The sequence below is a fragment of the Sturnus vulgaris genome, chromosome 5 (genome assembly GCF_052056855.1).
Source record: "Sturnus vulgaris isolate bStuVul1 chromosome 5, bStuVul1.hap1, whole genome shotgun sequence".
Classification (NCBI taxonomy): domain Eukaryota; kingdom Metazoa; phylum Chordata; class Aves; order Passeriformes; family Sturnidae; genus Sturnus; species Sturnus vulgaris.
In genome coordinates this window covers 61,598,149-61,615,169 of record NC_142247.1, presented here as the reverse complement: position 1 = coordinate 61,615,169, position 17,021 = coordinate 61,598,149, and the positions used below count along the sequence as shown (strand labels likewise).

At 37.3% G+C, this 17,021-nt stretch overlaps 1 protein-coding gene across 11 annotated transcripts in view; it reads right to left on the bottom strand.

The window, feature by feature from the left end:
• Positions 1–17,021, bottom strand: part of SRPK2 (SRSF protein kinase 2) — a 129,483-nt gene that overhangs the window by 56,437 nt on the left and 56,025 nt on the right. For 2 of the 11 annotated variants that reach the window (XM_088165834.1, XM_088165835.1), the window contains exon 1: positions 737–937. The exons of the other annotated variants lie outside the window; for them this stretch is intronic. In XM_088165834.1, coding sequence (XP_088021960.1) covers positions 737–783 — 47 coding nt within the window. In that variant the 5' untranslated portion in view covers positions 784–937. Of the gene's footprint in view, positions 1–736; positions 938–17,021 lie in introns of those variants that run through there. 11 annotated transcript variants of the gene reach the window in all.

The following is a 17,021-nucleotide window of genomic DNA, read 5'->3' as shown; positions in this document are numbered from 1 at the left end:
TCTCACTTCTCTTAGACTCTCTCAGAACACTTTTTCAAGGGTAACGTGGTTTGAAAAGAACTACTGGTCTTCAGCAAATTTTTTTTGGTCTGGAAGAATTTCTTACTAGAAATATTAGAGTGGGAGACACAGAGGCTACATGAATTCTACATGTTCAGACAATCTCAGGAAGACCCAAAAGCTGACTAAAAACCTTGATCTGCACAATCAGAAACGTAACTTTTACTTTAAGTAGATAGTTCTTCCCTGCATCATAAAGCCAATACCCAAAATCTATTACTATTATTATTAGAGTCAAGTCTTACCCTCGTTCTCAGCTATACAGCCCTGCTTCCAAACAAAATGCTTTAAAGTAGCAAAGATTAACTGAAATTAATTATCTTGAGGGCAGAAATCCCATAAAAAGGAGCAGACGCAGGAACTTGAGCACAATATTAGAAAGGCTATTCTAGGTCGGTTCAGTGAGCCACACAAACCAATAAACTATATTTAGAAAAACAGCTACATGCAGATGTCAAAGGAACAGCATAAGAGCGAACAGGGATCCTTCCTCCCAAAAGCAGTTCTGTGGTCTCCAGAAAATCGCAGCTCAGAGGCCACCAGATGGGATTCATGTGTATTTAGTAACTCCCACCTGATGTTTACTCCATAAATCTATCCAGCTCCCCGCTGAGCAAGTGGAAACTTCTAACATCCGTCTCATATGGCATGGCATGAAATGCCAGAGCATACTTACACCTCTTCCAAAAGATCATCACCTCGTGTTTGTTGTGTAGCTGCCATCTCATAGCTTCAACTGATACCCTCTGATTCTTGTCCTGAAAGCCTGTGAACATCATTCTGCAGTCACCTTCTTCCTGGCACACAATTTTAGAGACATCCACTGTACACCCTCTGCCATCTGTTTGTCAGCCTTGAAGATTCCTACTCAATTCTGTCTCTCCTCACAGGAAAGCTGCTCTACGATTCGAGAGCCTACCCTTCACTCTTCCCTGAACCCTGCCATGCTGTACTCTTCCTACACGATATTCCATAGGCAATGTGTGGAGGGCGTATATTTTGGTATAATGACATTTTCTACCATATCGTCTCCTCATTTATTTCTAATCATGTATTTGTCTCTTTTTATCACTACTGAACACAAAGCTGATGCTTTTATGAAGCATCTATTTAAACAGCAGTTCCCTAAACAATGATTATCACCTCATAATCTTTTATTTTATATGAAAAGTTATGATTATTTTGAAGTCTGCATTGCTTCAACATTTATTAGGCTGAATTTCATTTGCCATTTTGACACCCAAAATGCTGGTATTGAGTATAGTGAACTGGGTCTGATGTAGAGCTTTTGTGACCAAGACCCACCAAGATAAAATAGAAGAGAAAAAATGCATATAATTCTATCACATAATACAATAAAAAAATAAGTTTCTTTGTATCTTCAGGAAAACAAAGATTTTATTGTTTTTTTGTTTCTAGCATCCTAGGTCTGCAACTGGCTCATGTAACTGTGACTCCCTAGAACTCTCTATTTATTTTCTAATGAGAGTGCGATTATAGTATGAGTTATTAGATCTTTAAATAGAAGCAGATTAATCAGTAGCTCTAAAAGGAAATGACATTTCCTTTTAAAATATCATTTTACATAAAAATAATTATGTATCTCATGAATTTTAAATAAGATTCTAGAATTGTAAAGAGACCTGAAATTACAAATATTTACCAGAGTCATACACAAAGACTACTGCTCTGCTTTAGTTAACATTGGACAGCGCCACAAAACAAATGTTTTGCCAAAAAATGCACAGAAGACATTCTCTAACGTAATTTTATCTTTGACTCAAATATACTACCCAGGTGTCCTCTATCTTGAAGAGAAAATATGCAATTTATAACATAATATAACTTCATAACTTTATAACTTCAAAATAGTTATCTCTAAACTTGAATCTCTATGGATGTGATGAAATAATTGTCTTTGACAGGAAGAAAGTCACAACATGAAATACTAGGTAGTACAGGCTAAATTAGGTAAGAATAGTGTTCATAATTGCAACTCTGAAGCCATATGCTAGGAATATAAAATGTACCTACCTAATTTAGAAAGGTGAGGAGACTGTAAACTTTAACTTAGAAATCTAGTTGACTTCAACTATCTACAGCAATGGCAAAAAAAAAGGGGCAATTTACACATTAGGTAACTAATAAAAACAGGTATTTAATTTCAAATTAATGAGTGCTATGTTAATAAATGAATAAGCTTTATTAAAAATAATTTTCCTTTTTATGAGGAGATAACAATTGTTGAGATAGGGCTGCTTAAATTCTGTGATAACTGTTTACACTCCCAGAATATGAATAAAATGAACCCAACATGCCACGAAATTAAGTTTCAATCAGAAAAACTATACTTCTCTGAAAACAGATGCACTAAAAAATCCTAGTGACAATAGGTAAAGATAATTGAGACAATTTTAAAATCAATCATTCAGGCTCCATTGTTAGCTATTTGCAGAAGCCAAAAATCAGTATAGCCAGGCAACTCCAAGCTTACAACAGATTTTGGCTTAGCAGTCTAGAGAATATAGTAGATTCTTCAAGCTAATTTATAAATATTATTAATATTAATTTATAAATTAGTAGAAGTCTTCCACATGTTTGTAGCAAGACAATATATTGAAAATTTTATTCAGTTTTGCAGTGTAGTATGTTTTAATTTTACTTCATTATTACAATTGCAAAGAAACCTGGATTTTATAAGGCTATTTCTTATTTTTCAGGTGATCATAATATATCCAAATGAAGTTCCTACAAAATTGCAGCAAGCTGCAACTTAATCCACTAACATAAAAAAGTAATTTTCCCTTCAGCTCTTTCTGTACAAACTGCTATTCTCAGAGATGGCTATTATTTACCTTTGTCTATCATTAAATAAAAAGTAAAAAAATCTTTATGAATCATTAAAATCTAGAAAAATGAATAATGAACCAATTCTAGTTTGAAAGTAGCTGCTTCTTCGTGCAAATAAGAACTCCAGTACCAGAATGATCTTTGTTCACAAAGTCTGAACATTCAGCAGCACTCTCAGCTGTACTTTCCACAAAGTGTACACTTTTCCAATGCACATGAACAATGTACACATTTGTCAGTACTGTGAGGAATTTTGAGATTAACTGGGCCAAAGGGTAAGATCACTGTAATAAATACAACTAAATGAATAGGAATGAACCCTTAAATGAAAACTACTTTTTAAGTATAAAATAATAGTTTGCACTTAAAATTCATGGTAAACCTCAGGAAGTTTGCTCTGACTTATCAAAAATTTTTTGTCAAATCCCATTGGAAAAAGTACCACACTGCCTAAAGTGCTAATACACAATTACATGTATTTGAAACGGTTTCAAAAGGTATTGCCTAATAATCAATGATCAGAAGCAAAATTGTTATAATAAAGTGGGTTTTAAGACCCGTGGGTATTTGATGTTTGGGTTTGTTTTTTTTCAATCTGTAGAATAAAATATCAGTCTAAGCTAGGACAAAGATAGGTGAAGGAATATTTCCATGATGATCTTCAAGGCTTTCCTCACTCCAGCCTCTCCACACAGAGCCTTCAGCTGACCCAGCCCAGCAAGAACAGAAAACAGTCATAAGATATAAACAGGAAGATACATTCATTTATTTCCTGTGAATTTTCTGACTCTGCTAAATGTTTAGATCAATTAAAGGAAAACAGATGTCAGAAATGTGACTTAGCTCATGCTTTCTTGCCTGGTTTTGAACTGTGACTGTGGAACTGCAGGTACCATAGCCTCCACTAAATAAAAGGTGTTTGATTCAAGAGTGGAGATCACAGCAAGAGGAGTATATAGGTACAAAGATTTTACTTCAATTGTGAGGCAAAAAAACCCTACATGTTTTGCCCCTTCAGCCTCCTATCCTCCTTTTTTGTCATTTATTTCAGGCATTTATCTATGATAACTGTATTTAATATTCAGTTAAGTGATACACTATCTCCATGAAAGTAAACCACAATCTTCTACACAAAATGTCAGGAATAGACAACAATTAAGCACTCTCTCTCCCCTTTTGTCAAAAGCCCATAAAAAACTAATTTGCAAAACAGGATCCTTAAAACCTGCTACCCTGATATGTAAAGGAAGGACAAGAATGCAGTGTCACTCTGGGTACTGCAATGAAATGAAAATTTCAAGAATACACACATACATAAGCAAAGGAACATGGATGCACAACACCAACACAGATGCCTCAAACGATATGCAATTTTGAGAGGTTTTTTTGAGATATTTTGAGGTTTACCTTTTAAAAAAACAGATTTGATACAGAGTGACAACACAATTTCTAAGCTCCTGATGTGTTTTAGCACAGCTCTGTCAGATACAAAGAAAGCAAAAGGTAATCACACTGATTCTGCAGCTTTTGTTCAGATTGAGGGAATTCTCAGAAACCAGAAACAATGTGAGCAAAACTGCTGTTACAGTTTAAAAAAAATATGGCAATAATTTGCATTGCAATCGATGTGCAGTGCAAAACATATGTGGACTCCACAGTGAAATAAACAGTAGTATTTGCTCCTTACAGAACAAATTCAGGATTTCAGAGTGACACAAATACTGGAGATGAGGACCTTAGGAATCATAGTGTGAGACTATTCCAGGCATCCTCTAAGAAACACAGAAAATTATCTGAAAACGGGTTTGAGGGAAATGCAAAGCTTTCAATTTTCTTTAGATCACCTGTTAATTGTATCTGGCTTAGGAAGGTTTTGCTTTTAAAACTCAAATGCAGCAGCAGTCAGGCTGCATGTTTGTACAGGAATGGTTCTTTAGGAAAAGGTAGAAATACTGGAAAGCATAACTTGTTTGTTGCAGTGTTACTTCCATTGCTCTACTTACTGTGGCTTAATTCTTTTAGAGTTGGGTTTTTAAAAAATTCTTTCAAGGAAATGACAATCAGGATGCATGCAGTCTTAGTGCTACCTGTGACAGACGTTAGAGAGAGCTCAAACTGCAGCATTCTCCTGCTCACACATGCACTGCAACCTGAGCTCATCACCTGAAAGGCAGCTGCAGACTGCCCTGTCTTCATTCCCAGGGGTGAAGGAGCCAGGACACGAACAAGTGAAGGGGTAGGGCCTGAAAAGCCGTAATTATTTTTTTTAATATAGAACAGATTATTGGTGTGGCAACATAGGTGAAATGAATCCCTACATTTTGTTTTCCTCAGCTTTTGACAGCTGACAAGGCTAAATAACCGAGCATATGATTCCATGCCTAAAAAAGGTTTATGGATATAGATTCAAGAGAAATCCTTACAATGCCAGCAATACACTGACATTTTGGGTTTTTAACTTAAATTACACTGCTCTTTGAAAGACACTGGAAGAAATTCACTAGTAATTCACTGCTGGAAAAGATAAATCCTAAAAATGAACAGGCTGCCTAAACTGCTAAAACTCTTGTTAAAACCCCCATATTTACTACCAAGCAATCTCTCTGAAAAGCACAGGTACTTGAAACAGGTAGTTTTATTTAGTATTATTTATTTAATAAAGTCACAGTTCTGCCTGCTTCCTTCTTCTACCTGAGATCGAATAACAAACTATGAACTGTGCCCAAATGACCCACAATAATTCCCTCAACTTAAAACTTCACAGGATTTTTTAAACTATAAAATTGCACGAGCTTAAATAAAACTAGCAAATTCATCTTCTACAAGCTAAAAATTACTGTAAATAGAAGTAAAAGGTCATGTAATGATTGCATCATTAAGTATGCTGCTACACTAATGACCACAAAGACTGGACAAACTCCTCTGCAAGAAGTTGAATGCTTAAGGTGGCTATGAACAACGTGTTTTTCCATATTTTTCCTCTAAATCAAACTAATGAAAAATAAAATTTAAAAAAGCAATTAACTTAAAAAATGTATTTTCTCAGAAATACACTTGCACGCTTGCAGATCCCATTTTTACAGCTCAATAACCAGTTCAAACCAAAGGAGGCCATGTTTTGCAGAACCAGTTGCCTAAAATAAACAGGAAAGTTCAGAAACCACTGCTGCAAGAGTGTATGAATAGAACAGCAAGTGACAGTTTTGGAAGTCTGCTTTCCAAACAGAAGAATCTGCCCTCAATTCTCCCAGGATAGGGCCTGTAGTTAAATCAAAACATATCTGAATACAGGGTCTAATCCACATTGAAAGCTTATAGATGTGGGCACACACTTCTGCCATGATAGGCAAAACATCAAAAACACTTAAATCATGCTCATAACACACACAGCTCTTAAACTATTATCTCTTTTACTCATCTACATTTACATTACATCTCATTTACTTAATCTACAGGAATTTGGAGACATTACAAATAATTATATAATTCTAAAAGGACAAGTTATCCTGAATGGTAGAATAAAGAAGCATTTCATGAAAACTTTAAAAGGACAGTCGAACATCAGAATGCAAAAATGAAGACACAGCATTTTTAATGGACTCAGCCTTCATCTGCAAGTGCACCACAGTGGTGCTGAAACTGTAAAGGCCTAAAGATATGAACAGCAACAATCTTTTAATAAACAGTTCTTGATACTGGGAATGAAAATCAGGTTAGTATTCAAGCTCAGAGTTGTTCAACCAGACTGACAGCGAGTTGGTTCTTGTTAGAGCTGAGGAAAAAGCTCTAAGCCCAAAGATATGTTCACTTTTCCTAAGTAAGTTAATCTAATAATAGCATATGGTATTCTAAATTTTAAGTTTGCATTGCAAAGTTATTTCAGGAAATCACTCTCTTGCCTGTATCCGTCCAGACGATGGACAAAGCAATCATGCTCAGTTGTAACAATGATCCTTCTGCACAGAGACAACACAGAAATCTTCAGATAAAGGCTCACAGATCTGCTTTTATTTCTCCAGGAGGTGCCTTTCAGCACTTCCTGCGTCAGCTGCTCCAGAACAGCACCTCTGTGTTCCCTGCAGGAAGACCTCTCCAGCAGGCTGGCTGCCAGGCCCTCGGGCTCAGCTCCGTGTCCTGCTGCCCAGCACACCCGGCTTTCTGCAGGGCGACATCTCCACGCTGCTGTCCAGCACTGGGGCCAGGAATTTGGGAAGAGCACAGTGAGTGTGAGAAGCGCCTGAGCAGGTCCACACTGAAGAGCAGAGGCAGCGGCAGGCACAGCCTGCCTGGGGTGCACTCTGAAGGCACTGAAGGCACAGAAGGGGATGCTCAGCTCAGCTCTCCGCAGTCCCCATGAAGTCTTGTCATTACACCCCCACCCACACAGCAAGGTCAGACCGCTACAGATAACGGCAGCCTTATCAGCACAACCTTTAGCAGAAAAGTGGAGATGCCATGCCACCTTTGAACATAAAAGGCTGAGCGCTTTTGAAGGACCTACTGTTTGTATTATGGATTCTTTGCCCTCTTAAATTACAGTCTGAGGGGACAGAAATTACTGTAGTAGAGCAATACAAGATGAAGGCATCCAAATCAGACTCTCATTTTATACTTAAGATTTAAAAAATGTTCTCCTAAGAAACAGGATCATTGTATTTCCTGGAGATGGGTACAATTATGAATGTACACTTACACCAAAACAAGGCCTGGAGTTTAAGTCACTTGCCAAAATATTACACTCTCTCCAAAATCAAAGGAGTTCTTTTTAAATAAAACTGAACATCACTGGCAGGGCCTGACAGTCAATGGGCTGATTAAGAAAGGAGGTTCTTTGTAAAAACACTGTAAAACAGTCTATGTAAAAAACAGCCTAAAAATAACCTCGGATATTGTGAGAAAGAATCTAGCAAAACAGAACAAATTAACTGTGTTTTTATGAGGACTTTTTTTCTCCCTTCTTTCAGCAGACCAGAGTCACACAACTTGCACGATATCCTAAATCCAAAGTCACGCCACTTGCCTTCAAAGTTGCAAATGGGTCTGGCTGATTACAAACTTACTCTTCAGCACTGCTCATGAACTGTCATTCAGATTTTTTAAAAAATAAATTTAAAAATATGGACAAGTGGGTGTAATATTCAGGCAGCATGTGCTACACATACACACTGGTGAAAGGGAATTCAGCTGTCGATAAGGCACTATTAACATCTATAAAAAACTTTACAGCTAAGCTTATAAAAATGCCTTTTCCTATTGCTACAAAAAAAAGAAGTGGCATAACTTTTTTACACGAAAGTGATTTTCAGCATTTTAAAGCATTGCCAGAGCTCTGGACAAACACTGCATCACTGAAAATGGCTTGGAGCCTTCAGTAAATAAACCAGTAGGTGGGTGCAACCAAAGACTGTATGGCAGTACTATGGCAAGCAGAGATTGAAGTTACTTGCAAAGACTGTAGTCACATTTCCTTGAGAGAGATTGAAACTAAGCTAGGAAAGCAAAACAGATCTGAAACACACACAAGTGACAAGATGAATGTGATGTCAGCTACCATATGCAACAATCAGAGAAGGGAATTTGTACACCAGTTACGAAAACAGGAAAGCCATAGTTGAATCTACTTAGATTTAAAATGGATCCCATTCATCTGTAGGAACAGGCTATAGGGTAGCTTGAAATTTCTCAACTGTAACAGAAGCAAAAGCTTGAATTAAAACTAGAAGAGAACTTCTAATTTTTTTTAAATCTTAATTTTTAAACCAAATTAAAATAAGGATTGCAGCCTAAAGCCATTAAGCCCTGAGGTTAATTCAGTAAATTCAGAAAGACAACACAACAGAAATTTTCCACGAATTAGTACTCTTCTCGCAACAGAAAAATTCTGGCTTTGGTTCTCTTAAAGGAGAACTCCAAAACACCGTCATGACTTCACTAATTCTGTATGTACTCCCACCCCTTCTATTTCTATAAAATACATATAAAATATATACCACACATATATAAAGCAACCTCAAAACCAGGTAAGTATTGAAAGGGTTTTTCCAGTTTTGTGTGAACCTCATGACCCTCCATCTATCTCACATATACTGCAGTTGCATTGTTACTGTCCTCAAAATTATGTTACACTACTTAACAGTTTTTACTTAAAAAACACACACATGCCCCCTAAAATAGAACTACTTCAAAATACAGAAAGATGTAGGATTACATACCCTCCTTCTGCAAGTTCCTTATAAAGTCTGAAAACGTGTGCATTTTCCTTTTGGAATTTAAATATTTTCTTTGCTTGTTCTTACTTTCAACATAAAACTACCATCTATGTTAGAAGATTCTGTAGGTGGTTAAAAAATTATGTGATTATGTCTTTAGAGATGATTAACCTAAGATTTAAGATGAGATGTGAGGTTTTATTCTGTTTTGTCCTTTCCATCTCAGTCTGCCTTAATAAGGATTCAACAACTGCCACTTTAATTAAAACACTGAGAACTACTAATGCACATCTGACTCATGCAAAACAGAGAATATACCAGACTAGAAATTTTATTTAAGAAATGTAAAGAGCTGGATGAGTATCGAAAACATTTCTGAGAGTAGGAAGGGAACATTTTAGAACACCTTCATAACTTCTGTATACATTTCAAAACTAAGGTACAAGTTTATTTTTTCTTTATTCTGTATGGTATATCCAAGTGAGTAGTCAGAGAGAGAGGGAATAATTAGAGAGAGAATAGTTATGGCCTTTAGCATAGCACCTGAAATGGCTTCAACAACTTACTGTTCACCATTTCAAAACAGTCTTCACAATACAGAAATATTTTCTAGAAAAAGATCAAGTTTTTTTTCCTATATACTACTGATCACTTCCAAACCCACACATATGAACTTTTTCTTATCTATACATACGAGACCTGAATAAGGCATCTACATTGACCAAGGTCTTTAAAAATGTAGCATGAATTTGCAACTTTCAATACTCTGTATATTAAGTATATCAATCACTTTGTATGTGTGATTTAACCTCTCTCCTAAAATTTTAATATGAAACAGCACAACTGTTATTCTACCTGCAGAGTTATATTAATCAACAGTTGCAAATTTTTACCTTCAAAAACATTTTTTTCTTACCTGAAGAGTTCAAACGTTATCAGTGGCAAATGTGATACATTAATGTTCAGTAAGAAAAAGTCTAGATTTATTCAGGTCATTTACAGATTATAACTTAATTTTCTTCAAAACAAAACAATTCATGTAGCTACTCTGAGTTCTGCTAACAGGACAAGAGTTACACTGAGTCACATCAAAGTTGCATCTACTTTGTCTGTTATCCTATTCCTGACAGTGGCTGAAAGTGGACATCTTGAGCGTGAGAAGGGTACAGGAATTATCAAACAATAGCCAAATTATCAAACAACTGGCCCAGTATGCAACCATTTGCTATAGGGGCCACAAATTAAATCTGTGTATTTATCAGTCTTCAGTGAAGTATTTTTCTACAAACTTGCTCAGTCACCACTCCTTGAACTGATAAAAGTTTAGCATTAACATCCTGTTACAAGAACTTCTACACACTTAACTGCCTATATCTGAAGAGTAATTTCCTTTTTACTTGCTCAAAAATTGCATGCAAGCTTCCTCTGTGGGAAGAAATAGAAAAAATATTTTTATTTGCTTTTTTCATTTCACTCACCATTTTCATGCAATTTCTCTCAATCACTTTATTCTGAGTTGAAAACCATATTTAAGGCACAAGATAGTGCTTATTCACTATTTCCTTTCCCAACAGTTTCTAACATCATCCTTACAGTCCTCTTACAGCACTGAGCTGTGACTTCTGTGGACCCAGCATTCCTTGAACACTGATAATAATTGCACTAGATCTCATCAGTAGATGTCAAAGATTTTCCCTCTGTGAGCTTCATTTCACATTTCATACACTTTTATGCACATTATTCCCCTCTTGTAGCATTTTTTTCTGAAATTTTTTCAGCAGTCCCTCAATTTTACTATCCAGACCATATCACTATGACTAGTACTAACACTACAAGAGCAGGAAGTCAAACTCCTATTTTTTCACCTGCCTCCTCTTGCTATATCCACGAAAAAGCCTCGAAAAGAAAACCAATCAACTAACTTTTCTGTTTTACAGGTTAAATGCAGTGTACAGAAGAGCCACATGTGATACAGCTGAAGCAAGATAGGACACAGAATAAACACCACCAAAGAAGGAATCAACACCTCCTCTTACTTGCCATTTTTGAGAGCAGGAAGTGACCTCCCCTTTTCCTTTCCTGGGGCTGAGAGTGGATCTGTACCTCAGCCACATATGAGATCAACCTGCTGCTGTGAAAGAAGCAGTTTGCTCCTCTCTCTCACACAGCCTTGCCCTCTGCACCAGCCCTAGCACTCCTTTATTCATGTCTTTTGGAAGTTGTTCTAATAAGCTGAAACATAACAGGCCAGTTGCAAAGTAAGCACAAATGCAGGCATAACCTGATGTGGACAACACAGCGCAGAGGATGGATAAGTTATTTCAATGGTACCGAATTCTTGGATTTGCTGTTATTAAATGTATCTTTTGAGTAATATTTATTACAATTATCACTTTAGAATCTCTACAATTTACATGCATCCAGCTCGATCCCTCCAGTGAAAAGGACTTCTGCTTATTTCCAGGCTTATTTCCTCTGCCTGTGTTTGTGTTCACACCATTATGCCATGTAGCTCCCTAATCCAGACAAAAACCTGCTCCCATCCTCTGTGGCAATTTTCAGGCTCATCAAACCTTCATCCAACTGATTACATCAAAAGCACTGGTGCCAGCACTAAAGATAAACAGAAGAAGCAAGTGCTGGATAAAAGGCAAGACTTTAATCACAGGCTTAAGTCAGCTGTGAAACTGTGGCTTTGTTGTGTTTTTTCAGTATGAAATATCTTCTGTGTGAAATTTTACACAGAACCTTAAGGACTACGCAGTAGCATATACAGTACAAATGCCTTAAAGGGTAAATAAACATAGTTCATTATGGACTCACAAAAAACAAAACTCAGGTGAGCTGGGTGTTTCATCCCAACATTTCTCCTGCCAATGATACCGAAATAAATATATATACACACACAAATCTTCTCATATTTTTGACCCGTGCAGTACATCTCCGTATTGAAAATCATTAGTGTTCTACGTAGACTTCAGCATTATCTTAACTAAGTCTTATTGACCTGATTAATTCAACATTCTGAATTGTAAATTATGATAAAGAAACACAGCGTTTTTGAACAGATACTGTTTTGAACAATGAGTGAATATTTTATAATGACAGGTATTACATGTATTTGAGACGAAACTTCTACCAGAGGTAGAATACTCTTACATTTTACTATATTAACAAGGTTCCTTTGCCAGTTGCTGCCTTTCTACTCAGAATGAAACCGAATCATGCAATATTTTTAGTCTCTGGTATTTGAAGGTTCCTCTTTTTAAACTGCTTCGGAGAGAGCAAATGCCATCACCCTAAGTCACCTTGTCAAAAGCTCGGTGACTTGCACATATTCTTCTTCTACCTCCATAAAGACCTATCAAAAAGGCAGCCCTGTCTCCTGGGGTTATTAAAACTTAGATCAAATGTCCTTTCATACTAGCATGATCTAGCTATGTTCTGTTCTAACTTAAAAGCTAAAACACCTTTCCTGCAACAAAAACATAACATTTTGGACACGGTGAACTTGAAGCCATTATTATGGTCTCTAACAGCTACTTTCATGTCTCAAATGAATATCGGACAGCTTTTAGATCTCCAGCTTCTGGCTGACATAGTGAAATCACTGAAATGGGCAAAAACACATAAGGTAATTCTCTAGGGTATTTCGGTGGGGTTTTCTCTTACAATTCTGAGAATTTTTCTTGAAAGTGTTACTGTTGAACTAGGGTTAAAATTCAGAAAATTTTTTCATTCCTAGACCGGTCTAAAAAGCCATAATATTGATTACAGATCAGAATACCTTTTCTCATTCCACAAATAACTATTTGTTGCCATGCATGATACATTCGGGAGGATGTTACACTGAACACATCATTACTTCATAGGAATTCTAACAGGACAGCCAATACCTTGCTTTAGCAATATTCTTCTTTTTAGAAGTACAGAGGTGATACACCACATGTGCTAGACATGTAATCTTTGTAGGTCAAAATGTCACACATTTCTTCTTTAAATATCACTGACTACATAGTCAAAACTTTATCAAACAGAAACAGAATGCCTTGAAAGTTTAACAGTTCCACTGATGCCAGTAAGAACTACTGAGACAAGAAATTAAATCCTTATACCACACAGACTGATTGTTGCTGTTGATCTGTGAATTAGAAGATAGTGGATTAATTAATGCTGAAGAGAAATTGTAAAAATGGAAACCATCAAAATGAAAAGATAGCAGCTATCCTGAACACTTCTGGGGAGAAGTAATAAAATATCAAGTTGATGATGTTCCTGTCAGACCACCAGGATCCAGAAGAAAAACCGCATTAAAGTCTCAACTTTCATCCCCCCAAATTGGAAGGAAATGGGTGATAAGGCTCTACAAGACCAAATGAACCTGTGTTTTGTAGGTGAGCTCTTCTTCCACACCAGCCTTCAAGGAGTGACTGACTTTGCAATTCCTCAGTGGGAACCATATATCCAAGAATATTTCATAGTTTTTCTTACTGTCGTTTCATTTTAATGTACCTTAAACCCAAAAATACCCACGCAGTATGCTAAGGTGAAGACTGCACTATCTAATAATTAAGATGAAAGAAATGTCTGCCTACATAGCAGGTAGACATTGAAGGATTACTAAATGTTGAACTATGCATGAACTTTATTAGGCATTTGATTATTCAATATGCTGAAAGACATTCCATAATCTTACTTAATATAAATGAGCTTTCATCTAGATCATGATATCCTTTTATGCCAGAATTTCTGTTAAATCCTAAAATTTCAATTGCAACATTTTCTTTTAACTAATGCTAGAATGTTTGCCAAGTGCAGCTGTACTGGCAAAAACTACAATAAAAAAGTACACAAAATAATGGTGAAGCACTAAGGCTGACTTAGAACAGTAACAAGAGAATCCTAGGTTAAGTTTTAAAGCCTAAACATGAATGTTATGCTCCCACTCAGGCTCTGCACTTATCGGATGCCCCAGCAAACTAAACTGGCTCATTGTGGTGGAAAACTTTTTGGGGCAAAGGAGACTTCAGGAAGGCTGGTCCTAGTGAGGAAAGCTGGACAACTCACCTGGGCTACAAAACACCGAGGCTGCAGTGAGCCCTTCTCATAGAATCACACACAATAGGTATTAATCCCTTGTAGTTCAGTGGGAAGCATAAGGAATCTGGGTAAGCCTGTCAGGTCACCAGTACCAAAATCCTGTTACAGGATTTGCCAACAAGAAATCCAGCAACTATCCACCTCAAAAACAGCTGGGACAGTGCAAGACATGACCAGCTCTCTAGGTACTTGTTTCTGTGCCAGAAATCAGACTTCCTGTAGGAAAGCAAACAGAAGAGGGAACTAATACTATACCCGTAATTCATTAATCATTAATCCCAGTAATACCAGATACTAATTCCCTAATAAGCCTACACAGATCCAAGGAGGGCAGCAGCACTGCCACACTAACTAAGCAATCCTCCCATTCACAAGCGTGGCTCGGTTGGGGTGTGCACACACACATCAAGCACCAACCAAAAGCTACAGAACAACTGCTGCTTCCTGCTTTAACACCAAAAAAATCCAATAAAGCACAAGCTTCACCAAAAGGTGAAGTATGTGAAACTCAGTAAAGAATTATGACAACCATGCCTTAGCTCCTCTCTAATCCATAACTGCACAAGACAACATGAAGAAACAAAACTGACAGTAAAAATGGTCACAAGAATGATTAAAATGGCTTAGAAGTTAAAGCAGTGTGAATACAACAGTGTTTGATAACCAAACACAGGCCTTGTGCTTTGACTGTCACAGGCTGGCATCATTTTAGCCACAGCACAGTCAGATCCTGAGGGACAGTAACGACTTTCGGTGCTCTGCTTAAAACCCTAAGGACTCTCTAGATAAATACAGTTATTGATGAGTCCTGGAGGGAGATAAGATCAAGCTTTCCTCAGGCAAGGATGTTCTAATCATCAGCCTGGTAAAAGTAAGCTAGAAACAAGAGTATTAGATGGAGACAGGTACTTTCAATCAATAGGGGCATAAACTAATGCTGCTGATTGAAACCAGAGTTTGGCCACCCTCAGTCAGTATCTGTTTCTTTTACCTAATGCTTTCGTGTTTGCAAATTGCAAGTGTAACAACAGTAGAAACAAGATAAGGAGTCACCAAAACAATGCTGAGATATTAGGACTAACTTAAAACAGGTGCAAGAGAAGACCCCATGAATTTTTAAATTTTGTTTAAAAAAAACCCAAGAAATACTAAATTAAGCTAAACACTTAAGAAAATTTTAAAGATATATTTCATTTACATGTGACTTTATATTTACATTTCAAACAGTTTCTCAAAACTGAAATACTATTCTTTCTAAAAAAATTAAAACTGAGGGAAAAAAATCCCTCTCTGCAGACAATATACATACCATGGTCTATTATATATATATATATATATCTATATATATCTGTATATGGAGAGACATAGTATGTCTCCCCATACTTGCTTGGAAGAAACATGCATATGCATCTTTCATACTAAGAATCTCAGCCTTTAAGAAAAATCAAATCACTTGAAAGAAAAGTTCTAACTAGACAAACCACAGTCATACAATTAAAGACATGCTAGTCATCTCCTGTGAATAAAACACTCCGTGTTTATATTGTTAATAAACCTAATTACACTAAAACAGCACCATCATGTTAATTATGTTTATGGATTCCAGCTCAACAAGAGTCTTGGTTCTCCTGAAGTATACAGATATAACCACTTGCAGTTGACTAAAACTTTAAAAAAAAGAAACCTTAAGCAGTGTACAATATGACCTATGCAAAATACAGTCCATTCAACAGATTTTGGAAAAAAAAAATAACCATGTCAGCAACACTGGAACAGTAATTAGTAATATCTAGACATATTTGCCAAATATAACTGGCAGGAAGCTCATAAAATTAAGAAAATTACACTGCCAAATGAAATATTTATTGCAATATTATGATGACTCAAAGCATTTGACACCGTCCCATGCAATAACTTTGTCTTTAAACCAGAGGGACATGAATTTGACAGATGGGTCACTTGCAGATAAGGAACTGGCTGGATGGATGCTTTCAAAGAGTTGTGATCAACAGCTCGATGTGCAGGAGGGGAGCAGTGAGGGCTGGGGCTCCTCAGGGGTCGGTGCTGTCCCACACCTTTGTCAGGGACACCTTTGTCAGTCTGCCACTGCACCGAGCTGTGGGGCTGTCACACTGCAGGGATGGCATCCAGAGCAGCCTGGACACGCTTGAGAGGTGGGACTGGGAGAAAGAACCTCATGGAGCTCAACACAGCTGAGTGCAGGGTGCTGCACCTGTGAAGCACAATCTCAAGGCAGTGTGAAGTACAAATATGGCTGGATGGAGAATGGATTCAGAGGAGTTCTGAAGAGAAGGATTGGGGGGTGAATGAGAAAGCTTGGTGAATGAGAAGCTTGACACAAGTGAGCAGTGTGTGCCTGCAGCTCAGAAAGCTTACTGTGTCCTAGGCTGCATCCAAAGCAGCACAGCAGCAAGTCGAGGTGATTCTCCCACTCTACTCCACTACTCTATACCCACTTGGTGGGTGTACACCCACGTGAATCTGTACTGTGTCCAGATCTGGAACCCCCACCTTAAGAAGGATATGGACCTGCTAGGAAGGAGTCCAGAACAGGCCACCAGGATGATCAGAGGGCTTGAAGAGTCCCTCTGCTATGAAGACAGGCTGAGAGCGTTCTTGTTCAGCCTGAGAAGAAAAAGCTCTGGCAACACCTTAGAGCAACTTCCAGTAGCTAAAGGAAAGCTGAAGAACATTTTACAAGGACCCGTAATGACAGGACAAGGCTTCAGACTGAAAGAGGGCAGGTTTAGATAACTGTGAGTATGCTGAAGCACTGGAACA